The 26,420-nt window shown below is 43.6% G+C and overlaps 1 protein-coding gene across 1 annotated transcript; it reads left to right on the forward strand.

The window, feature by feature from the left end:
* The first annotated feature begins 12,650 nt into the window (after positions 1-12,650).
* Positions 12,651-21,549, forward strand: SMIM28 (small integral membrane protein 28). The gene is made up of 2 exons (XM_068147373.1): positions 12,651-13,183; positions 20,352-21,549. The coding sequence occupies exons 1-2, from the start codon at positions 13,073-13,075 to the stop codon at positions 20,748-20,750; spliced, it is 510 nt and encodes a 169-aa protein (XP_068003474.1). The 5' UTR covers positions 12,651-13,072; the 3' UTR covers positions 20,751-21,549.
* The last annotated feature ends 4,871 nt before the right edge of the window (positions 21,550-26,420 follow it).

The raw sequence follows: 26,420 nt of genomic DNA on the forward strand, positions 1-26,420 counted from the left end.
TCCACAAGGTAAACCAGCAACTGGGTAAATGCAAAAGTGCTGTTCCGCTGTTCCATAGAATACATAGAATAAACCAGGTTGGAAGAGACCTTCAAGATCATCGTGTCCAACCCATCAACCAATCCAACCCACCTAAACAACTAACCCATGGCACCAAGCACCCCATCAAGTCTCCTCCTGGACACCTCCAACAACGGCGACTCCACCACCTCCCCGGGCAGCCCATTCCAATGGGCAATCACTCTCTCTGTATAGAACTTCTTCCTAACATCCAACCTGAACCTCCCCTGATGCAGCCTGAGACTGTGTCCTCTTGTTCTGGCACTGGCTGCCTGGGAGAAGAGACCAACATCCGCCTGGCTACAACCTCCCTTCAGGTAGTTGTAGAGAGCAATAAGGTCACCGCTGAGTCTCCTCTTCTCCAGGCTAAGCAACCCCAGCTCCCTCAGCCTCTCCTCATCGGGCTTGACACAACATGCTAGAAGAGTTCTCTCAGCATCCAGGTCGTAACACAGGCCAGTTAGGTCCTGGTCTTATAGTGAAGAACAGAAAAACACAAGAGAGAGAGAAAGAGAGAGAGAGGGAGGAAGAGAGAGAGAGAGAGAGAGGGAGGAAGAGAGAGAGAGAGAGAATGAGAGGGAGGAAGGGAAGGGAAGGGAAGGGAAGGGAAGGGAAGGGAAGGGAAGGGAAGGGAAGGGAAGGGAAGGGAAGGGAAGGGAAGGGAAGGGAAGGGAAGGGAAGGGAAGGGAAGGGAAGGGAAGGGAAGGGAAGGGAAGGGAAGGGAAGGGAAGGGAAGGGAAGGGAAGGGAAGGGAAGGGAAGGGAAGGGAAGGGAAGGGAAGGGAAGGGAAGGGAAGGGAAGGGAAGGGAAGGGAAGGGAAGGGAAGGGAAGGGAAGGAAGAAAGAAAAAGCAAGCACAAACAAACAAGCCCAGCCAACAAAAATAACCCCTCCCTTCCTCCCCCCCCCCCCCCCCAAAAAAAAAATCTAACCATGAGATGCATTAGCCAGGCTATATGCTCAATTTTCTGATTCCCAGAAGAAATCCATGCTAGTAAATCTGGCTTGATTTGGGGTTTGGCTTGGTTTCTCACAAAAGAATTGTACATTTTCCTATTTACTGGGGGAACTGCATCCATAAAGTAGAGACAATACATCTGATTTGCCAGCTCTGAGGAAATATGCCCAAGCTGAATTATTTGTTTGCTGCAGTTAGCATGATCACTTCTGAGGAGGTCTCTCACCACCCTTATTCCCTTCCACAGACAAACAAAACTACTTCAGATTAAAATAATTTAGACCATGTGAAGCGTTTATCAATTATTTACTATGTTTTCAGATGCTACAAATCAGACTGCCAGGAATCGGGTTCTCCTTTGTGCCAGGGATTATGAAGAGAGGAACAGATCAGAATGAGATGATATATTGAAGTCCAACCCTATAAATTAGTGTGCCCAGGAGGTCAGAAACAGGCAGATATTAAAGCCTAGGGGGGGAAAAAGAACATTAAATATAATGAGAAAGTGAAAAATGCTTTTGAAGTGTATTGCAATAACTCCTGTAAGGAGAGGAAGGTGACAAGGTTCTTGGGTGGTTTTGAACACTTTCCTGCAAAAGCAATTCATCTTCCCTTGAGAAAACACCAGAATCACTTTCAGGGTAGAATTGCAATGGTGGCACCACAAGTCACAGCTGCAAGGATGCTCACCAGAGCAGATCTTAGATCTCTCTTGTACACATTGCCTTTTCTTTTAAAAGGACACTAAATAATTTAATATCACTATGCAGGCTCTTGCAACCAGACCCAAGCCCAAGAGAATAAAGGTTATTAGTTTGCAAAGTCAACCACTGGGAAAACAAAGAAAAGAAGAGAGGAAAAAAAAGCAACAACAAAAAAAGCACTGAAGGCTGAAATCTAGTTTGCTAATAATTTGTTTCCTACAGATTTTCAATCAAATCTCCTTTAGCATTTCAGGGAAACAACAGCAGTAGGAGGAACAGAACAGAAATGCAATGGTAATAGCGTGCTGTCAGGCAGAGTTGTACTGAGAGTGGGACAAGAAAGGTGACCATCAGGTATGGTGTGGAGGATGGTGATGACACAGGATAAGCTGTGACGTCCTAGGCAACAGCATAGATCTGCGGTGACTGCTGAAGAAAGACCAAATGAGAAAGAAGAGCCTGAGGCAGGGTACAACTGCCAAAATGCATCACTTTTAATGTCTTTTCCAGAGCCTGAGCCATCAAACCAAGACAGGATGTCTGGACAAGAGTCCCTTTCAAGGGAGCGTCATCATGCACATGGCAAAAAGCAATGTTTGAAGCCAAAGAAAGCTTAAGGAAAACCTGCAGAGCAAGATCAAAACACAATTGTCTTTAACCAGTCAGGCCTAGTGCTGCCCCTAGAACCTGGGCTCATTATAACTGCTCACCTATGCAGGCCCCATTGCCTCACAGAAGCCACCTTGTTCCTCCTGTCATAACACACAACACACTTTACCTGGAGAGTGAGAGACTATGCCTGGAAATGGGATGAAAGGGTCCCCACCTGGCAGCAAGTGTTCTGGTCACAGCTGATTCTGTTTGTACACCACACCCCAAGGAAAATCTAACTGTTCATTAAAGAGTGAATCCACTTAAATTCAGCCTAGACCCAGGCTTTCCCCACTGTGCAGCCCTTTCCGTTGAGCAGTGTTGGAGCTTCACACAAGAAACACATCCTGCACACAGCAGCACCAATGCAGGCTGTGTAGGCTGAATTGAAATACACTCCAGGAACATTCTTCCCACCCATTATCCAGGAAGGACTCACTGCAGTGGCTATTTTCCCAATACCCTCTCAAATGACACTAAAATCTCCTGAACCTAGGACATGACAGACTGCACACCTGACAGATCTAATCAGATCATTCATACAACCTCCCCAAACACCAGAGCAGAATTTCCTTTACATTTTGTTACTGGTTTGGTCTTCTCCTTACACAAGCCCCCACCTCACTGTCAGCTTCCCACGGGAGTCATTATTGTGTAACTCCATACACCTCAACATCAGCACATCATTCCTGAGCTGCAGTTTAAGTTGGCTAGCTGACAACCTGGCCTGTTAGTCCCAAAGCTGTCCACACCAAATAGTGGTTCTCAGCAGCTACATTGTCCAGGTATTTCTGACATGTAATTATTCCCCTCTAATCATTCACACTTCCCTCAGACAACACCTTTCTTTACACTCTCCTTTTGCAATGCCACACACAGCTGCCTGGATAAGCCTCTCATTTTAAGAAGCCACACAAAGCTGGTGCCTCTGTATCTGTGGTTTTCTTTTGGGAGGACTTCATGGTTTCTCTTAACACCAAGAGCCTTTCACTTCCTATCTCACAGCTTACTTTCTACTTACATATCTGGAAGCTTTTATCCCACAGCCTGACAACACTGTGGCAGCACCTTTACCCCGCTGTCCCAAGTACTCTTATCCTTATGGCCTCGCACTGGTCAATTCTGACACATTTTTGTGTCCCTTATGTTGGAAAAGGTCTACCTTTCGTGTTTAACTCATTGTGTTTTTCCATTCTGCCTCCTGAACATTTTAGTTTCCTGTCTATAGCTCCATAGTAAGGGGTCTTCAGCCTTCACAGAATCACAGAATGTTAGGGCCTGGAAGGGACCTTGAAAGATCATCTAAGTCCAATCCCCCTGCCAGAACAGGATCACCTATACCAGATCACCCTGGAATGCATCTAGGTGGGATTTGAGTATCTCTAGAGAGGGAGACTCTACACCCCCCCCGGGCAGCCTGTTCCAGTGTTCTGTCACCCTCACAGTGAAATAATTCTTCCTCCTGTTCCCATGGAACTTCCTCCTGTTCCCATGGAACTTCCTCCTGTTCCCATGGAACTTCCTATACCTCGGCTTCCACCCATTGCCCCTTGTCCTGTCATTGGGCATCACTGAGGAGACCCTGGCTCCATCCTCATGGCATTCTCCCTTTATGTATTTATATGAATGAAATCACCCCATAGTCGTCTCTTCTCCAATCTAAAGAGCCCCAGCTCCTCAGTCTCTCCTCCTAAGGAAGATGTTCCACTCCCTTAATCATTTTCATGGCTCTACACTGGACTCTCCCTAGCAGTTCCCTGTCCTTCTTGAACTGGGGCCCAGAACTGGGCAATGTCGGGCAGAATTGAGAGAGAAGAGAACCTCTCTCAACCTACTGACCACACCCCTTCCCCTCACAGTTTTCAGTATAGAACATCAGAAGCTACCAGAGTAATGACTCTTTATCCAACAGACATTGCCCGACAAGTCATATGCACAAAGCTTAGCAATCAGCCTGCAGTACACATACCACATCAAGGGTGATGCAGCTGCCATTACCAGCATCTGAAGCAAGAGCAACCAATGTGGAGCAGCTCCCAACGAAAATAATGCAGTCAGGCTCAGCATTCACCAGCAAGACACCTGCCTGGAACGCCCTCACTTCTCATCCCACCTGACTGGTGGGGAGAAGTTCGCTCCTTTCCCTGCCCTTTCAGGTAACTCAGTGTATGCCATCAGCTTTGCTAACAAAGCTTTTAAGGCCAGCTGATCTGTCTTTGTGCAACAGGGGTCATATCCTGCTTGGCTGCAGTTTAGCTGACAAGTTGAACAAGTTTTTCTTCTATCATATGTTATTCCACCAGTTCCCAACCTACTGAATAAATGCAGCACAAGACTGCAGGTTGCCTGCAAGGTTTGTATCAAAGGCCTGCCCAGCATACACAGAACACAGAATCACAGAATTGTCAGGGTTGGAAGGGACCCCAAAGAACATCCAGTTCCTCCCTGCAATGGGCATGGACACCTCACACTAGATCAGGTTGCTCAGAGCCACATCCAGCCTGGCCTTAAAAACTTCCAGGGATGGGGCTTCTACCACCTCCCTGGGCAACCTGTTCCAATGCCTCACCACCCTCACAGTGAAGAACTTCCTAACATCCAATCTGAATCTACACATTTCCAGATTTGCTCCATTCCCCCTAGTCCTATCACTACCCTATACCCTAAAAGGTCCCTCACCAGCTTTCTTGTAGGCCCTGTTAAGATACTGGAAGGCTACAATAAAGTCAACAGGTTAAGCAACATCAAATACAATGAACAATACCATACTGAAAAACAGTGGTTGGCCAGATGTAGATACATTTTTAACATTTACTTTTAAGACACCAGTTGAAGGTTAACCAAACATCCACATTAGAAGTTTATTTCCATGTATTAGCACATATCACTGGAAGAAGTCATCAAAAGAAACAAAGCATGTATAAAGGATACAAGAAACCTATGAGCCATTCTTTAGTGTCAGTGGTAACACACACATCAGCTCTGCTTGCTGAAGCCTTGTAAAAGGAGAGACAGAGCCATCAGATGCTACAAATATCACAAATTATGATGGTGCCCACAGCTGGTAGCTAGACACAGAACAGTGAAATTTGCCTGTTATCCATCTATTGGTTTCCCAGGCATAGCAGATTATTTATCATTATTAAAGGCAAGAAAGCAACCACTCACTCTTATTTTTAATGGCTTCATTTAAATTAGATGGCATTGGTGATATTAGGATGGTATAAAGCATTATTTAAGAAATAGGGAAGAGGAGTGGTTAGGCCAAACCTCAAGTACTGTGTCCAGTTCTGGGTCCCTCAGTTTAGGAAGGATGTTGACTTGCTGGAGCGTGTCCAGAGAAGGGCAACGAAGTTGGTGAGGGGCTTGGAACACAAGCCCTATGAGGAGAGACTGAGGGAGCTGGGGCTGCTTAGCCTGGAGAAGAGGAGACTCAGGGGTGACCTTATTGCTCTCTACAACTACCTTAATGAGGGGGTGTAGACAGGCAGAGGTTGGTCTCCTCTCCCAGGCAACCAGCACCAGAACAAGAGGACACAGTCTCAGGCTGCACCAGGGGAGGTTTAGGCTGGAAGTTAGGAGGAAGTTTTACACAGAGAGAGTGATTGCCCATTGGAATGGGCTGCCTGAGGAGGTGGGGGAGTCACCATCACTGGAGGTGTTCAGGAGGAGACTTGACAGGGTGCTTGGTTGCATGGGTTAGTTGATTAGGTGGTGTTGGATGATAGGTTGGACACAATGATCTTGAAGGTCTCTTCCAACCTGGTCTGGTCTGGTCTGGTCTATTCTATTCTATTCCATTCCATTCCATTCTTCTATTCTATTCAAATCAGTATTTTCTGTGGGAAATCTCAATGAGCTTTTTTCTGCTATATTTAAAGGCTTTTTTTTTTTTTTCCACTTAAGAGGACTTAATTTATTTTCCCATACTGCAAGAAGTAAGCTTTTCTGCAGTACAAAATGAGCTCTCCTAGCAACATCTGCCTCCTCTTGTTTACAGTCATATACACACAAGCACTTGTTCACAGCTGCCCTTCTCCCTCTCTCCCTCCACCTTCAGGCTAGCTGCTGCTGTGGAGCTTTTGCCCACTTCTTGCACATGCCAGCAGAACTGGCTATTTAGCTCTAGTTAGTGCCTTTCATTTTCCTTGCTCCCTTCACCCAAAGCATCTCTAATTAATCATTTTTTTTCCCCTGGTAAAATGGTAGTATTATCACATACATGGAATGTTTTTTCCTATCCTTATACTTTGTGCCTATCACTTTTATTAGGGTTTTTTTTCCATCTAGGTGATGAGCTGCAAAGTTCAGTTTTAATTATTGATGAAAATAACAGCCTTGAGTCAGCAAAAGTTGAAAAAACATTTCTTATGTATCTTGGAGAAGTAGAGGATGCTTACTTGCAGATGACATCCTGGAAGGAAGAATCCCTCAGGGAAGCTGAGAATGTTGGGGGTTTTAGGAGACAGGGCAGGAGGCCACACAGTCACCAGGAGGCTACAGCACCAGGATGACTTAGCCTGCATGAAGCATCAAGCAACTGGAGTCATCTTTATAATGGATTCCTCATGCCAGATAAATGCATTTTGAGTTAAGCTTTACCAAAGCATAAAAGGTCCCCTTGTTTGATTTTAATTACCTTGTCTAGCAGAGATATAATGCAGTAGGAAGCTGGCCCACAGCCCACTCATCTGTGACAGGTGAGACAATGAGCTTGGCACCCTTTTTAAGGGTGACATTTCAACTGACTGAGGTAACAGAGAGCCAGAGCCCAGGATGGCAGCACAATTATCACCATTAGTACAAAATGGAGAGGGTCTAACAATGACAGAAAGACATAAATGAATAAAATATGTCAGCCTGAAAAGAGAAACAAAGCAAAACCACAAACCCCAACCACCCTTTCCCAAAACCACAAAGTAGCACTGAAGCCTAATACTTCAATCACACACAGAGATTGGGACAGTGAGAAAAAAATGTGTCACTGCTTTCAAAGTTAGCCCCCACCTTCCCTCTTGAAATGTTTGTGTTTCCCAGGCTCTGCCCTCACTGTGATCTCCTGGAGAAAGAGATGTACCTCAGAGGCAGGCTGACAATGAGCTCTGTTAGCTGGGCACCAGCTTCAAGACAGACAGAGCTCCCCAGTGTGCTGCAGGCACTGTGGGGCTTAGTGAAGGGACCTCACAACATGGTGCTGGGCACCTCAGATGCTATGGCATGGCACAGGTAAAAGCTGTCAATCCCTTTGAGCACCTAACCCTCTCTACCAGGCACTGCCTGCTGTCCAAGTTGAAAGGCAGCAACTCACTTTGGGACATTGCTCTTACACAGCAGGTCATTTAGCATTCCAAAGGTTTGCAAAGCATTGACAAGATGGCTAAGTGTTCTGAAACACAAGACAGTGTGGGCTGAACCAAAAAGCCCCAAACCAAACAACCAAGAAAACAAAACAGTAAAAGAAATGTGGGGGGGGAGGGGGAAGCTACCCACAAAAGAGAATTTCTGTTATTTAGCTAAAAAGTAACCATACAGTGCACAATGACAGACTTTAATATGAGAAAATAAGAATTCAGGGCAGGGTTGACCCAGTGTAAATTAAGGGGATTAACCCTAGATGTACAGAAAATATATAAATAACTAAATAAATCTTCCCAAACTCTAGACAGTCATCCGATGGCTGCTGGCCAGTCACCAGCACTCTGCTGTGGACACAGGTTTTCATGCATTGTTACACTCAAAAAAGTTCAAAGGATATTCTGCAGGAGGCAGTCCTGCTACAGAAGCCACCTGAGGTCTATCACTGACTGTCCTGTTTTGAAGCCAGGCAGATCCTCTCTTGCTCCTGACAGGGGCAAATGAATGACACTCACACAAATGGATTGCAGAAGTGATGGGAAGTTCAAATGGAAAAGCAATTAGTGTGTTACAAAACCCTACAAACATAGTGACTAAACAAATCCAAAGCATACAGAGTCCCCTACAGCATACCCAATAGCCTCCCAACACTTCCCTTCTCCCACCTGAGGGCACACCCAAAACCCCCAGGGCTCTTTCTTCCCCCCCACCCCCCTGCTAGGCTGGTCTCAGGCTGACCAGGTCTGAGACTGCCCACCACCACCCTACCCCTTCTCCCCCTGGCATTAGGCCTAGACAGGCCTGAAAGCCCTTGTGATAACTCCCCACATTACCCGATAGGGAGCATCTCCCACAGGAGCAGAGAGGGAACAAAGAAGAAGAGAAAGACTTCGCAGAGAGATTTATAGGGTGCAGGACATTGTGGGTATGAAATATGCTATTTCCTGTGTCCACCTACTGGGCTGGACCCTCGGGACACTGGAGGTGTAGGTTGGGTGGCAGGAACAGGAGGCACCCAGCCTCAATTGCCACACTGGCATTCTATTTAAAGGTTTTGCTTTCAGCTACCCTTCTGCAGCATCAGATCAATACCTCAGCAGCATCTCCTGCTTCCACAACTGCTGCTGCTCCTACACCAAGGTATACAGCACCAGCACGAGCACATTTTGTGACTGGGTCTCCCTGGCTGCATTTCTACAAGCCATGAGGATGTGGACCTTGCCCACAAACTCTGTTCTGCAGAATACCAGTTGTCAGCAGAGCTATACCAACAGGTATCTAACACTTTGAAGCATCAGTGGTTTTAGTTTGATAGAGGGGAGGTGAATAGTTTCCACAGAATGTGCTTTGGCTTTGAAAAATAAATTCATTGCTGTCTAACGAAATAAAAAAACAAAGCCAAAATCTCAATACCATGAAAAGTTTATCAAGAAAGAGCAAACAAATTGTCTAATTACTCAAGTGAAAGGGAATGGCCAGGAGCTGACACCACTCATGCCTGAAGATCACTGAAACACCTACCAGCTGGTTATAGGCAAAAGTGAGCACATCCCCCTATTAAATCCAGTGCAACCAACAACCAAAAATGCAGTACCACAGTATCACAGTATAACTAAGATTGGAAGAGACCTCGAGGATCATTGAGTCCAACCTGTCACCACAGACCTCATGACTAAACCATGGCACCAAGTGCCACGTCCAATCCCCTCTTGAACACCTCCAGGGATGGTGACTCCACCACCTCCCTGGGCAGCCCATTCCAATGGCTAACAACTCGCTCGGTGAAGAACTTTCTCCTCACCTTGAGTCTAAACCTCCCCTGGCGCAGCTTGAGACTGTGTCCCCTTGTTCTGGTGCTGGTTGCCTGGGAGAAGAGGCCAACCCCTTCCTGGCTACAACCACCTTTCAGGTAGTTGTAGACAGCAATGAGGTCTCCCCTGAGCCTCCTCTTCTCCAGGCTAAACAATCCCAGCTCCCTCAGCCTCTCCTCATAGGGCTTGTGCTCAAGGCCTCTCACCAGCCTTGTTGCCCTTCTCTGGACACGTTCAAGTGTCTCAATGTCCTTCTTAAACTGAGGGGCCCAGAACTGGACACAGTACTCAAGGTGCAGCCTAACCAAAGCAGAGTACAGGGGCACAATGACTTCCCTGCTCCTGCTGGCCACACTATTCTTGATACAGGCCAGGATGCCATTGGCCTTCTTGGCCACCTGGGCACACTGCTGGCTCATGTTTAGGCGGCTGTCGAGCATCATTTACAGTGGTAACACCTCACCCACCCTGCGTTATTCAGGTTAGCTTTCACTCGCTCCCTCCCAGAGGTGCAGAACTTCAAGCATGGAAGCCTTACCACCCCCTGTGGAAAGCAGCAAAAGAAACTGGGGAAGAAAGTAGCAGAAGATTTGAAAGGCATCTAGGACACTGTGGATATTCTGTTCCCTACTGATATTAGTGGCAATACAGCATAAACCTAGCACCACTAGCCTCAAACATCTCAGCAAATCAGACAAATTAATTATTTATGACAGTTCAAGTTTCATACTGAGGACAGTGGAGGAGCCTGTTTTCTGCAGTGGCTTCTTCACAAAGTCTCTGCCTGCTCCCATATAGAATATTGGAAATTATATTAGCAACACTGCCCCAATTAAGAGCATCACGTTGTTGTTGTTTCCCATTTACTAGACTTTCATGAATTTGCTGGTACCATTCAAGATATTTTCTCCAGAGCACTCTAATCTAACACTTGCCCTGTTAAATATTAAAAATCAAAGCCAGTGGAGGGGAGATGTTTTGTCCATGTCAAGGCCTGAAGACCTCCAAAGGTCAGCCTCCTCCATGCTCGAAAGCAGCAAGCCTGTCATCTGGCCATGGGGCTTGGAACCAGTTTCATTCCTTTTCCCCTTCAAGCCCAAGCTATGTTGTTATTTATGAAATCTGTGTGAGAAGGAAAAACAAATGTCATGTACCCCATGGAGCTGGTAGAAACCTGCCATCACAAATCCAGCCCTCAAGTGGTACTGTTTCAGTTCTGCACACAAGCAGAGTCTCGACAAAGGCAGCATGTCAAATGAACATCTGACCACTGACAGCAAAAGACAGTATCCCCTTTACTCCTACTAATATTCCTGCTGACTCCACTGATGATATAAAAAGCCAAAGAGATTGGTTTATATTCTAATTACCTGCATGACAAAGGCCACCAAATCCCCCAATTCCCATTTGGCCTCAGCTCTTCAATTATTTAATTTTAAATTAAATAATTCTCACACATTTTCCAGAGAGGTCAAGAATTCAAAGCAACCCCTGGCAAATCAGGTCAATGAGCCTTAAAAATGCACACCTTAGGTTTTGCTAAAACTCATCTAACTAGACTCCAAGGATGCCAAACAAGGTGTTTATACTGCAAGTAGACTTCCCCCCCCCCCCCCCCCCCCACTTCACCTCATTATTCATGACACAGTCCCAAATCAAATTTGCAGTAAGCTTTTAAAAATAGCAATAGTCTTAGGGGTTGTATTATTAAGACCCTAATTAAGATAGTACATGAATGTCTCCTGCTTGCACGTGAAATGACAGATTCAAGCTACACAATCATATGACTCCTTAAGGAATTTATTTTCTTAACACCAGTTTGGGAAAGATGGTTGTCATTCTTGCTTCCATACCAAGTGTCAAGGCACCAAGTCAGCAGTATTTCCCTGCCTTAGCATGACCTGTTAAGCCACGTCTAGGATCCAGCTTCTGAGGGAATGTTGTAAATCATAGTGTGAATCCCTAGACTCTGGTTGCAGCTGCAAACACCTCTGAAAGTGCTTCCTAAGATTACAAGCAAGGCACCAAGGAAAGAAAGTCTTCTCACTAGAATGCAAAAGCTCTGTGAGGTGGCCTTCCTAGCTTTATACAGGATCTCAGCAGAAGCAAGAGCAGGGTCCAGTTTCTAATGAATGATGCAGCTGCTTCAGCACTGAGATAAACCATTCATTTTGTGTGACTGCTCCTTCCCCACTGCTCACCTGGCAACTTCAGTAACAAGAAACAGGACAGCTTTATCAATCTCCTTTTTCCCACAGCCCATGCTCACCTGCAGAGTATATCTCTCCTGCGCACTGCAGTCAGAGGATTCACACACAGCCTTGGAAGAGACCCTTCCACATTAGAAACAAGAAGGGCTGACACTTAGGACTGCCAATGTTGGAGCTGCAAGGGTTCTGCCTGCTGGCAGTTACACCTGCAGTTTTCTGGGAGCCATGAGCAAAAAACGAAGTCCAAGCAAGAAATAAATGGTTACAATTCTGACCCCAGTTCTGCATCATCAATGCCAAACAAAACAGGTTAGCCTTGAGAAACTATCCAAAATATACCAGAGTCAAACGGGGTATTACCAGCAGCCTCTCCTCCCGCTCACAGCAAGGCAGAAAGAGACACCTCCAGCCTTTCAGTAGGAGTTAAACCTTGATTCAACTTTCAACATAAACATTCCTGGTTTCAGAGTTTAATGTACATCAGTGGATTTTTTTTCTTTTTCTGTTGGGCTTCTTGCTGGAGAAAACTGCCATTTAACAACACGCATCCTAGAAAGCTGGAAATGAGTCCTGATTTAACTGAGGTGACAACTCATTACTAGTGAAAGCAATCGCATACTCTCAGTGACCAAAGCTTTCCTGGCAGAGTTCTTTCCATGGATATATCATTAACATCTACATCCTAACACTGCTAAATAATTCAGCACAGCATTTAGCCTTGTGTCCTTGTCTCTCTACCCAGAAACCACACTCACTATTTACTGTACATTGCAGCATCAAGGAGGAAAAAACTGCCTGGATCATCGTTCCTCATCACACCGTGTAACTTCGGGGGAACCTTTGCTCTCAACATAGAACTGGGGGGTTTGTTTATTTTGTTTTGTGGGGAAAAGTGTTTATTAGATACCTAAATATAGAGCATTATTTATCCACATGGAGTCATGACCATGTGGGCTCAGATTCACATGCAAATTCCCCTTTTAATAATCCTAATGCAGGGAGCGCTCCAATCAGAGCACTATCAGCCCCAGCTCCCAGATACCTGATGCCAGCTTTGCTGGTAATGTAGGCCACCGAAGCAAATCCAGAGAGATTGAGTTGGAAGTGGAGAGAGGCTCTGAGATCTATTTGCTTGGCTTCCTGACGACAGGGGGAGGGGGGTGTCTAACTTCTTTTTTTCTTCTCCACTATAAACGGGATATCATTCAAGAGGGATCATTAGCTGAGAGCAGCCCAGCTGGGTCAAGGCTGGGAGGCGGGGAGGCAGCTGCAAGCAGCGAAGCAAGGTGGAGGCACGAAGACAGAAGACCAGGTTAATGAAAGCATGAGGTGGCTCCTAGGCAGCAGCTGGAGAAAATTCGGACATGCTGACAGGGGAAACTATGACTGGCTGAACAGTGAATCAGGTGGGGCACTCCTGGAAACAGAGCTTCAGGTCTGTATCCCCCTGCTCGTCTCTGTGGCATGTCCTTTGACTTTGCACGTGTGTGTATGTCTGTGTAACGACTCAGTGTATAGCACAGAGTATAACCTGTGTGTTGAGGCATAGCAAAGCAGTCCTGCTCAGTTACATAGAGTCAGAGCACTTATTTTTTGCTGTTGTTTTAAGCACATTTATGGGGAAAGAAAAGCATTAGGTGGAAAAAAATCCTGCTGGAACACCAGGTGAAGAAGTTTATTTCTTTTAAGAATAATGTATTCTGCTGTTCTTTGATTTCCTTTCTTTAAAATGTATGTTTATGCTTTGGATCTGATCCCATGAAACCTTTCTGCAGATGTTAAGAGTCAGTAACAGTCAGCAATAAACTCTTGTTCCCTAAGCTGTGCGCTGATTACTTCTGTGAGAGAGGATCACATGCAGGCAAGTGGGGGGAAGGGAAGCAACCCTGAGAGATGAAAACACAGCCTGCCTTTCAGGCTTTGTCTGGGAGACAACAAAAGGGTTTCTCTGGTCAGAAATAATTTAAAGTGCAATTATATCCCCAGTAAGTGTCCAGGTCAAGTAGTATTAGCAAATGAACTGGTTGTGCTATTGAGCTGATCATATTAAGTGTATTGTTGTAAAATAAAAGGGAGTAGGAGTAGGGGATCAAAACAGGAGAAAATGTAATATTTAAAAGGCCTCCACATTTTCAACAAAGTCTGCCTCACCAGTAACACTGCCAGAGCAGCAATGGCAATGTCTTCACACCTTGAGACTGGTTTTGTCTGACAGTGAGAAACAAACAGCATCCCCAGAGTCACTTTCTAACAAGCATTTGGAAACGCGGTGTAAATCTAGGCTCACTTTAAAATTATGTGTTATAATATATGGACATGAAGAAAGCCTACCACAAAATTGTTTTTCTGTTTCCCAGAGGTGTATCTTTTTTGTTTTTACAAGCAGTAATTAATCAGCTTGAAGACATAGGATAGAGCTTGGAAAAGCATCTATGTGTGGAGCACAGCCTAATGACTTCAAAGCAGACTTTGTTCCAGATCCACTTAAAACATTTCAGAAGTATCAGCTTCCTGATTCAACTTCAAAAGACTTGCACAAATACAGGCTATATTAATAAAAATAATGTCAATAAACTTCTAAGGACCCTAGCAAATCATTAACAACATCATAAATCCTAGCACCAATCAAACACTCACTTCAGTGGGAATTTAAGCCAGCCAAATAAACGTGCATTTTTTTCTATCCTTACACAAAAGCTTCCTTTAAACTCATATTTGGCTTTACTTAGGTCATTCCCTTCAAAGCCAGGTACGAGGCTTCTTTTGTCTAGACAAAGAGTTCAATTCTAAACACATTCCATTACTCACCAAGGAAATGCCACACAACTGGGCTGCATTTCATTCCTCTACCAACAGGCACAAAGGAAAACTCATCTAAACTGATATGGGTCATGTAATCCGTAAGCTGGCAACTGTACATGCTCAGCATGTTGAAAAAAAAAGTAGGCAAAACAGATTACTAATGAAAGGCTTTGCCACTTCGACTCTGTGTTCAGTGTTAAGGGAAACTAGCCCTCTGCTTCAGTTACTACGATGATATAAATGAAGGGGAGAGAATAAATATGAGCCTACAATGGCCAAACCATCCTAGTGAAAGTCAGTTGTGGAAAAACAGAGGGCTTTCTAAAAGCATAATCCCTTTTACCCTTGTGCCCTTTTCTGCATTTATAAAGGATATTTCCCCCTGTAATTTATTTCATGCTGGAAGCTGGAGCCTCATCTTTATCAATTACAAACCAAAGAATAGCTGCTTGTGATGGCACAGGCAAAGCACATTTCCAGTGGAGCAACAGCATCAAAAACAAGCTAGTCAAGAAAACACAACTAATTAATTCCCTCAGTCATTTCATGTGCTTGCTCTGGAAATTTCAGTTGCAAATCAGCAGAGGATTTGATTTTATGTATGGTCTGCAGTTGGCTTATTTGCTTACACTTTTATTTCATTTACTGAAGATGCAGTTTCATTTCTAGATCATTTCATTTGTCACTTCTGGCAGTTGTTTCTGATACCTCTGCACACTGGTTCCTCTTCTCATTTTAGAGCTTCAGTTACAGACATTTATTTAACTCAGCTTAGAGCTTCAGGGCATTTTTTTTTCCTCAATGACCTTTTTTAACTTACATACACACACAAAAGAAATATTTTTGTTAAGATCTGTGGGGTTCTCTATAGCTATAAGATTTTTCCCAGTCCTACCTGTCAAGATTTTTTGCAACATTCTTCAGCAGCCCCTTAGCCATTCATCCCAGAAAGAGGCACAAAACCACAGCAGAAAAACCAGAGAAGAATACTGCTCAGTGGTCCCTCAGTACTTTGGACATATATTTGGATAGACCTACAGGAAGTTAATCAGCTTTTTGAACTACACCTCAATGTAAAATCCATTCTCAATAAATGTTTGGCAGAATGCAATACCAAAACGGCCATGTAGATCCCTGTTAGTTATACTTCAGGTTCTGGGTGTGTGGGGGGCAATATAAACTTGTTAAAACCAATTTCAACTCAAATAATAGGCTAAGTAGCCTATTGATTATTTTGCCCAAATAGCAAAGCTAAGGCTTTAGTTTAAAAATCTATGGACACTTTAAGGACCAGTTTTCTCAGCCTGTGTTTCAATGTCACCTGTTAGCACAAGAAACACATATTACCAGTAGTACCCAATCCCAAGTCCTACCTGCTTCATGTGCAGTTATTTTGCAGATCATAGTAAGGCATACTGCTCTTTCACAACTGCACAGGACAGGATATTCATTTCATTATTAACTGTTCAATGTGCTACTCTCCCCACCTCCCTCAGCACACAGCCCAGGGCCTTTTTTATTGCATCTTCTTCAAAGAACAAATTCCTTATGTCTTGTTCTATATACATTAGTGAAAAGATACTCTCTAAGCACCTGTGTAGTTACTTTGAATAGAATAATTCAATTGGAAGGAACCTACAACAATCATCTAGTCAAAACTGCCTGACTAATTCAGGGAGCACATGAGGATAGCTTTTGTAATCACTTATGTCATTTCTGCCCAGATATCTTAGTGTAATAAAGTACTCACCAGCTCAGGGCACTGCTCTTTTGCTTTCAGAAACAGCAATGCCGATGCAGAATTTCTTCATCCCAGACCCAGGGATCTCAACCCAGGTACTCAAAGTAAGGTATAACTAATGAATACCCCACCACACACCTCAGCTGAGCTGCCTTGCTGCCTCTAGAGCAGCAAGCAGCAAAGACAGGAAAATAACTCCCCAGGAGACCATTCACTATTTCTACCTAGCAGGTAGCCCTCTCTCTTTCCCCAGCCTCCCAATCCAGTCAGCACACACTCTACGCATTCTGTAGCACATTACCCTGAGCTGCTGTGGTCTTCTTCCCCAAGCAATCTATTACAACCTCAAAGTATGCACTTAGTACAAAACAATATAATTAAAATTCACGTGAGTTGTGGTTCAAGAGAAATATCCACAGATTTCTAGGCATTTATTCAGCCTTGAGGGCTTGAATTTGCAACTTTAGAAGTAATGGTACAGATTTCTTCTAGGGGAGATAGGGGGAAAAAAAAAAGAAGACACAAACACCCAAATTAATCAAAGTTGTCCTTTTATACCTACTTCTCAGACTGTGGCCATCTGAGTTAGCTCATACTAGAAAGAGTTGCACAAAGTGTACTTCTTCCATTTTCTTGCCACTAGATGCAAATAGGCCCCTCCAGCAAGAGGACATTTAACATATTTCTGTTGATGGGTATTTCTTTGCAAGACTCAAGACTGATGGGTTCCAGGTGAAGTGTTGGAGCAGAATATTCCCCCAAGACCCAAACCCACTTGCTAATTCCTTCTGTTAATTGTTACCTTTCCATCCCCTGCCTCCCAGTTCACCACTAGCCTCTTTCTTCTTCCACAAAGAGAATGGGACTGATGTAGTGAGCTGGCCCAACATCTGCTCCTCAGACTTCAGTCCTATCTATCCACTCCTACTGCCCCTATTCTCATTCCCTTTTGGATTTCCTCCACACAGCTTTGCATCTTGTGCATCATCCTCACAAACCAAGGCCCTCCATCAATGCTAGTGCACAGTTCAGACCTGCATTCTTCTCTGCTCTTCTTTCCCTTGATGAGTTCACAGCTCTTCCCTTCAAGAACGTTGGTTCTTATTTTTCAAATCCACATCCAAGCCTCCTCTGTCTCCTTGCCATCCTACAGATTCTCAGAAATCCAGGCCATGCCTGACAACACTTCAGGCAACCACAATACTAGTCTCTGCTTCCACCTGCATACAAAGGATACACCATCCTTGGCCATTACTTAGAACAAAAACTTCCTTTCAGTGAAATTCAAGGGAAGTTGCACTTCACTAGGTTCATGTAGGAAACACTGGCAATCTGTCCTCACAACCAACCACAGCAGTGCACAACTTGCAGATACAAAGAACTGTGCTCCAACCCAAATGAAGGCCCACTCTTTACAAATGAAACCCAAAACCTACACCTGGATCTCAGAACCAGGCTCTTCACTGATCATGCATAAGGTTTATGCATTATGTATATGCTTAGCTCTTCTAAGGATTTATTGTAAAAGTATTGTTAACATAGCAAGATCAGTGACTCTCAGCAGATACAGTGCACAAGCATAACACAGAATGCTTTTTCTCACTTTCCCTCTGAGGTGTTTTGTGCACGCCACAAGACACAACAATACAGAGTCAACAAACATTTTAAAGAAAAACCCCTCATATTTTTTTTCAAAGATGATTTAGTGCCTGCATTAGAGTAACATCTGAACAGTTCCTTCCCCTGCTGCTGTTTCCTGTAGCTCAGTTAATGGTCAGGTAAGACAACAGTTTGTTCTGCCAGAAGCTCTTTAATAAGAAATGATCAGTAAATATGAGATAGTTCTTCCATATGCATTTTTGTGATAAAAAGACAGCTGGAGAACAAAGCTTAATAATATCAATGTATTTTAAAATCACTTTAATGGCTTTAGCCTCAGACCCACATTACCTCATACACTGTCAGAAGTCACACCCTATTTATTTTTCTTCAGCATGACTGTCTCTGTTTAGTCCACAACTAGGGCTAAAGTGTAGTAGTTGCTCTACCTCCTGATGATCCCTGCACAGCAGAGAAGAGGAAAGCAGGAAAAAAACCACAGGCTGAAATGAAAACAGATTTAAATAAAGAGACAAACTAATACCAGTACAAAGTACAGAAAGTTATGCTCAGCCCAGCAAGCACACAGTACATCCAATAAACAGGAAAGCAGTCCTCAGTAATAGGAAGAGGAGCAGGATCAGAAAGAGCAAGAGCAGGAATCCTTCATCCTTAGCAAACTTCCCCATTTATACTGAGTGATCCAGCTCTGGTCAGCTGTCCTGGCTGACTCAAAACTGCTAAGGGCCTGCAGCCCATGGCTAGCCTGTGGTTCTGCCTCAGCAAAATCAGGACAATGACTACTGAATATGACAAAGAATTAGAGAGACAATCAATGCCTGTTAGATAATGAGTTGACTGTAGGTTACAGCGTGGTTTTGCAGCTAAAGGAATGACCACAATTCTTGGAAGAATAAGAACAGAAAGTTTTTGCAGCCAAAGAAGAGGTCAAAGGAGTTACTGATGTTTTTCACAAAGCTATTACAGCAGTCAGTGTGCACATCTACTTCAAAACACTTTGAGGAAAGAACCACTTGAATTTTCCTAGCTTTAAAAGCAGCCTTTGTTCAAAATAAAGGAAAATTGACCAGTTGGTGTGTTTAGTCTCACCATAAAAATGTGAAAAAGCCACCTGATCATAGTCTTCGAGTACTTAAAAGGGACTGATTGGCTAAAACCCAGCATTTTACGGTTTGGGTGTTTCACCCTCTCTAGACTAGACTGTAGAAAACAGTCAAGTTATTAAAAGGTAGAGCTAGACTCAGACTGAAAATAATGGAAAGCAGCCCTGAGGAGAGAGACTTGGGGGTGCTGGTGGACAAAAAGCTCAAAATGAGCTCTCAGTGTGCACTTGCAGCCCACAAAGCCAATCAGATCCTGGGCTGCATCAGGAGAAGTGTGGCTAGCAGGTCGAGGGAGGTGATCCTCCCCCTCTACTCAGCCCTGGTGAGACCCCACCTGGAGTACTGCATCCAGTTCTGGAGCCCCTATTACAAGAGGGATATGGACATGCTGGAACGTGTCCAGAGAAGGGCCACAAGGATGATCAGAGGGCTGGAGCACCTCTCCTATGAGGACAGGCTGAAGGAGTTGGGGCTGTTCAGTCTGGAGAGGAGAAGGCTCCGAGGTGACCATATTGTGGCCTTCCAGTATCTGAAGGGGGCCTACAGGAAGGCTGGGGAGGGACTTCTCAGGACATCAGGTAGTGATAGGACTAGGGGGAATGGAATGAAGCTGGAGGTGGGGAGATTCAGGCTGGATGTTAGGAGGAGGTTCTTCACCATGAGAGTGGTGAAGCCCTGGAATGGGTTGTCCAGGGAGGTGGTTGAGGCCCCATCCCAGGAGGTGTTTAAGACCAGGCTGGATGAGACTCTGGCCAGCCTGATGTAGTGTGGGGTGTCCCTGCCCATGGCAGGGGGGTTGGAACCTGTAAGGTTAGAACAGACCAAAAACCAGGTACTGTAGGCAATGGATGTTGATGAAAGGTTTCATTGTCTTAGTATTTTTTTCTTTAAAATAGTAGAGTTTTCCAAACAGCAAGATAGAACACTAGATGGTGGATTACCAGCCCTACTCCTCTGCAGTTCAGTGTTCTCCCAGGTTTTAAAAGCTTAACCAATCTTTGACAAAGAGGACTGGTCCCAACATACTCTAAGAGTACTAAAATCTCATGCCAGAAGACATACAGTTGCAGGTTGCTGTGGTTTTCTGCCTATGGAGACAGTTTCTCTTTGCAACTTCTCAATTTCTTTTCTCTAGTTTTCAAAGTATTTTGTGATAATGGACCAGCAAATAAAATTTGACAGTCCACAAGAGTTCAAAATATATTGAGTGACACTAATGCAGACAGAAAGTAACTTGAAAAAGCAATAGCTGAGTGATGGCAGGAGGGGTATTTTCTCTCTGAATAAGAGGTCTCCAGAAATCCAACGCAATACCTACCTATTTGCTTTGATTACAGAGCAGACAACAGACAAGTTCAACCAAAGATGACATAGAACCATTTCTGTTCATCATACTGCCTGCCACCATGATGCTCTTCCTTGCATTCCTGCTGCTCTTCCTGTACCACCGTTGCCAGCACCCCACTCCTCAGGGGCAGATCTTCAGCATTGACCTCCCTGAGGCCCTGCCTGAGCACGATGTGTCCAATTTACTTTCCGTGTTGCCCTGGAACAGCGAACAGAGTTTCCAATACTCCACTCTGGTACCTGATGCCACATTGCTCAGTGTGTGTTTGCCCCCATCCTATGAGGAGGCCACCATGAAGACTTCCACGGATGAGGCTCACATTGAGCTCTCTCCAGATCCAGTGCCTCCATATGAAGAGAGCATGCTGCAGTCCAGCACCACCAAATAAACTTCCTACGGAAGCACCTTAGCTGAAGCATGCAGCCCTTCAAGGCACAAAGTTAGAATTGTAATGGCCTTTAAAATCACCATAAATATTCCAGATGAGGCACCAAACTAATGACTTAATGAAAGAAGAATCTTGGAGTTACAGGGAATGAGTCTCTTCTCATCCTAGGATTCTCTGTCTTCCACTTGTGGCAAGCATACACACATAGAGTAGCACCAGACTGGTAACATGGATATTCCAGTTAACAAAGCATGTCATGCAGGGATTCAACTTAAGGACAGGTGGGAATATGTTTCTCTTCAAACCCCCAGCTACAAGGAAATATAAATTATGCTACAGATTCACAAGTCACCAAAAAAAAGGGCTTTTAGCTCATACCTATTTCTGTTTGGTGGTTTGGGTTTTCTTCCTTTTGTTTTTTTAACGGGTTTCTTTTTAATTGAGTTTCTGACAAGATGATATACTCAACTTGTGTGTTGACATCACACCATTCTGCACTGCTCTGGAATGATCACAACAATATATAACCTCTACAAAATTTCCAGTGGCGGTCCCAAAGGCTCAAATGCACACTGTGACTGGTAAAGGCTGTAGTTTATCACGGGTCAACAACAAGGACAACCAGAGAAGACCTGATCATTCTGGGTGAGGAAAACTCACAGCAGCACCACACAATGGCATCCTCACAGTGCTGCTGCAAGCTACCTGCCAAGACCTGCAAGGTCCAAACATTCTATTGGTTCTTTTCCAGTTTACAACAAACAACCCTGTGACCGAGCTGGTGCAGCCTGTATAAGAATTGGGGGAAAATAATAAAATCAAATTCACTAAAAACCCCTGATCTGAGAGGGGATCTTATCGGTATCTATAAATGCCTCTGGGGTGGGTGTCAAGTTGAAGGTGCCAGTTGCTTTTTGGTGGTGCCCAGTGATAAGATAAGGAACAATGGGCACAAGCTAGAACACAGGAGGCTCCGCCTCAACATGAGGAGAAACTTCTTTATGGTGAGGGTGATGGAACACTGGGGCACGCTACCCAGAGAGGTTGCAGAGTTTCCTTCTCTGGAGACTTCCAAACCCGCCTGGACGTGTTCCTGTGTGGCCTGCTTTGGCAGGGGGGTTGGACTTGATGATCTCTGGAGATCCCTTCCAACCTCTAACATTCTGTGATCCACCTTCATCACTAGAGCAAAGTAAATCTCATTCAAGTGCACTGTTGGCATTTTCTCAACAGGGCTTGCACAGGGTCACTTTTACACAATGACCTTATCTTTATTTCTTTCTTAGCTTTTTCTCTGTGTTGATAGAAATTTTGTTATGGAAGGTAGCTACTACAGATCCTGACAGCCTCAATAGTTCTGACAGCTTCTCCTTGCAGGTATCAGCTTTTCCATGACATTACATTTGTTTGTGGCTTGCCAACATTATTATTACTGTGTGCAGTCTTGGTGTAACTCCTAAGCCCAAAGGCTGTCCTGATGTACACATTGTGATTGCACCGTCATGAGTTGTCAGTATCAATCAGTTCTGTTATGTGACCATACAACAAAACAGTACCAGAACAATATAATAATGGAAGAAAATATTGTCATTGTACAACAGAAGAAAGAGGCCACTTTTGGGCTGCACATAGATAAATTTCAGGGTGTTATGCCAAAAGTGGCACAAATCATATCACCACAGTAACCAAGTAGTCCAGGCCAAAACTGATGATCCCAATCATACAGTTCCCTCAAAGAAAAAAGAAAGTGGTGGTGTGGGGGGGAAATCTGCCTTTTGTAATTCAGAAATTGGATTGTTCTCTTGAACTACCTTTTTTAGGTCACCAAACTGTATGAAGAATAGCTGCAAATATTTTGGACAAATTCTAATTCACTCCCAGATCATGTCTGGGATAAGCTCTTGGTATTTGCTGCTGCATTTGAAAGTACTGTGTTTTACTGGCTCCTTGTATTTTGTTTGCCCCCTTAATATTTTGTACATGCAGTTGTTGCCAGGTGCAAGGAAAGCTGGAAAAATACAAGATCCTTAAGCATCCTGATTAGCAAGGTACAAAGGTTTGAGGTTCAGAGATGAATCACTTCTGTCTCTAGAGTCTGTATATTCCACTAACTTCAGCAGAATTGTGAAGGTATGGTTGAAAGTTCAGCCATCATCATATCAAGCTGAATATATTGTGCCTCGAAAGATCTGCTGTGTCCTGAAAAGAGTTAGACTGTTCTTCAGCACAATTTCTTGTTTACCCTTAGCAGTGTAGGACCTGAAACCTAGTCCCAGGGTTCATCATTCTAAATTGCTCTCCAGTTACCTTAGTTACAATTAAGATAACTTGCTGGCTGATATTCCTTGTAACCAAGACTGATATGCTTTCTCCCCAAGAATATAGTGAATGTCTTGCACAGTATTTATTGGATAATTCTCAAATCCTGCCATAGACAAATAGTTTCTGTTCATTCACACTAGAACAGACAACACAAAAAATCTACTTGCTCAAATCCAAATTAACAGAAACACCTCCATGAATGAAATTCATCTAAGGCACTGCTTTTTATTCCATCTGGAATTGATATCCCTTACCTCATTCCAACACAATTTTGTCTAGTCATGCATGGTAATTGTCCCCAGTGGGTTTTGACCCAATCAGCATCTCACCCTTAAATTTCCACCCCAAAGAGAAGGTCCAGTGAAACAAGAAGAGAATGCTTCTCATGCAAGCATACTGAAACTATTCTCCATTGCCTAGAAGCTACCTCTGGTTATATCTGGTTATATCAGCCCGTGGTGACACACACATATCAGTAACCACAATATTATTGGTATTAATGCTATTGGTTGTAAGGGGCAGAGCAGCTATGATGTCCTTGGAGCAAACACCTTCCACGTTCAAGTGGAGAACTCAGAATCTCAAAGGAATTTGTCTCTAGCAACACAACAACCATAAATGTAGGAGAAAACTTCCCTTTTCTCAGTTCCACTAATCTGAAAGGTGATGGTTTAGAGCATGTCATCTAAAAGAAAGACGACAACTAAGGAGACACATTAGGTTTTCAAATACATAAAAGGTTAATGCAAACAAAGTAAAATAAACATCCTCCATGCCTGCAGCAAGATTAAGTCAGAAAAGGCATTTCTAAAAGTGAAAATGCAGTGAAGCACTGGCAGCACCATCTCTGGACACACTAAGTAAAGACAAACATTGGTCAGGAGTGATGAAGAATCCTAGATGGAGCAAGGAATGGATAAGATATCTCTTCCGGGTCCTTTCCTGTTCCTATGACCTAAAGCTATATCCAAGTAAATTTTGTTTATCATTTCCCAGTTTTGTATGAAATCAGATGTTTCTTTCTCTGAAAAGCTGATACGATGCAATTCCATGTGCATCCAGGGATCACTGTAATCCTGGCATTGTACTTTATAACCACAAGATCCTCATATATGTTTTCCATTTTGTTTAAACCTGATTAAGATTAGGGTTTATTAAATATTAATATCTAATAATACACATGCAAAGCCTTACAACTGGTAAACTCACCTTTACATGAAGGGCAAATTTATTTCAGTTTTCCATTGAGAGAACTATGCAACACAGGCTTCCTTCTTGTTAAGGAGGTTTTCAAAAGCTTAGAAGGCAGTCCCTGTGCTCATCTTCTGTAAGAGCTGCCAGAGTCCCTCACTGACATGGGCCAAAGTAGTTTGTAGACTAAGATGCATATGGATCTCACATGCATCTAAGTTTCTTGCTCAAAAGACATCTAAAGGAAAACAATACAGGTAGTTTATACAAAATGATTCTACTAAATATCCACTGAAAGTATGCAGCATTAACAATATAATAGTTTGATATTAACAGAGCATCCTAACTCTCATTTTGCCTGAAGGAAGAAAAGGTGACACAGCTCTTTGCAATCACAGTAGGATCCCAGAAACAAATACCTGGGATAAAACTGATTCATACTTGTACACTGATTGAGCATCTGGCACCTAATCTTTACTGAACTAGGAACTAGCTTGTGACTCACTTGGTTTGTACTTGACAATGATAAAATGTGTTTTAAAGATAGGATAGTCACTGCTTGGTAATATGGAGTAATCAGCTTCCAGTCCTGGTCTAAGAAAGGAGGAACAAGCATTTCAGCACACACATTTCTCTGAAGAGAAATGATCCTTTCTAACAAATACCTTGATTAGAAATTTAGATCCTGGCTTTATTGAAATGTAGTCATTTTCCAAAAGGAAACTAACCCTGACATCAAGTCAGAATGTCTTTTTGATAGTGCAATACCACCACAGAAGCCAAGAAAGTGTCCCCAGAAGAAAACATTTGGCTTAACCTACTCTTACAAGAATTTTACTTGGGTTCCTGTGCCAGCAAAGCCTCAAAACGCAGACATACATTTGTCAGTACAAATTCCACTAGTATGAACTATATATTGTCTAGTTGTAGAACAATTCTTACATGTGTATATGGGAAGCTGAGTCAGCAATCTTATTTTGGCTAGAAATGCAAACAAAAAAACCCCACCAACCTTTTAAGGAAGAAATCTGCACAAAATCATCAAATAAGAATGAGTTGAATGCTTATGGCAATTATTCACTGACCTGTCTTTCAAAACCTGTCCATAAACAGAATGGTTAGGAATTATTAATCATGGAATTCACTGATTTAGTCTAATTGATAGTAAGTAATCATATGATGGCTTGATTTCTGTTACAAAGGAGTTCTTTTCATCCTTTGGATAAGCAGGTCTTCTGCAGAACAGGAGAGGCATGTGAGTTCAGAGCCTAAGCATACTGTTCTCAGTGGTATAGGTACAAGGCTGAAGTAATAGACATATTTTGGCAGCTATGTGGATTCCTGCTATGTCCCACCCACCACACCACTCCCTGCCAGCTAACAACACAGTTGTCAGAGACATTTATATGGTTTTGGTTTGTCCAGTTTTATGGAAGAGATTTTCAGTTTTACCTGGGACTGCCACCAAGTATTTACAATAAGTGTATTCATTTCCAATAAATAGAATTCTGTTTTGTTTTGCTTCGTTAGAAGATAAAGAATATTTCCAGAATGGTTTGTATTTAGAGTTATTAGATTACAGTGACTTTTGAAAAGCTGAAACCAAATCTTCATTACAACAATCTGCTTCTCCAACACAAGCTGTGCCACGCTGTCCTGGTTTAACAGAATGCAGATTTACCTCCCTTCCCCCTCCCTCTCCTCCCATAGGGAACAGCTAGGCAGGGGAAGGTGGAATGAGTAAACAAAACAGACTTGCACAGAACTGGAAGTTAATAAAAGTAATACTAAGGAAAATAAGCAAAGTACAAAAGGTATTGAGAAAAAAAGGAATATATACAAAACAGGACTGGGCAATGGACCTGATGGACTCTTGTCAGTGGTGCCCAACGACAGGACAAGGGGCAATGGGGGGAAGCTGAGGCATAGAAAGTTTCACGTAAACATGAGGGAATTTTTTTTCCCTGTGAGGGTGATACTGGAACAGGCTGCCCAGGGGGGCTTTGTGGAGTCTCCCTCTCTGGAAACACTCAAAACCTGCTTGGATGCATTCCTGTGTGATCTGCTCTAGGTGATCCTGCTCTGGCAGGGGAGGTTGGACTGGATGATCTTTCGAGGTCCCGTCCAGCCCCTGTGATTCTGTGACTAGGCCCCACC

The sequence above is a fragment of the Melanerpes formicivorus genome, unplaced genomic scaffold, assembly GCF_026170545.1.
Source record: "Melanerpes formicivorus ecotype bairdi unplaced genomic scaffold, bMelFor1.0.p_v2 SCAF_2, whole genome shotgun sequence".
In the NCBI taxonomy this organism is placed as follows: Eukaryota; Metazoa; Chordata; class Aves; order Piciformes; family Picidae; genus Melanerpes; species Melanerpes formicivorus.

Excerpts from the sequence above, each read along its gene's own strand:
- SMIM28 (XM_068147373.1), top strand. The coding sequence starts at position 13,073 with ATGAGGTGGCTCCTAGGCAGCAGCTGGAGAAAATTCGGACATGCTGAC. Across the intron at positions 13,184-20,351 it reads TCCTGGAAACAGAGCTTCAG|AGCAGACAACAGACAAGTTC; the intron begins GTCTGTATCCCC and ends CTTTGATTACAG.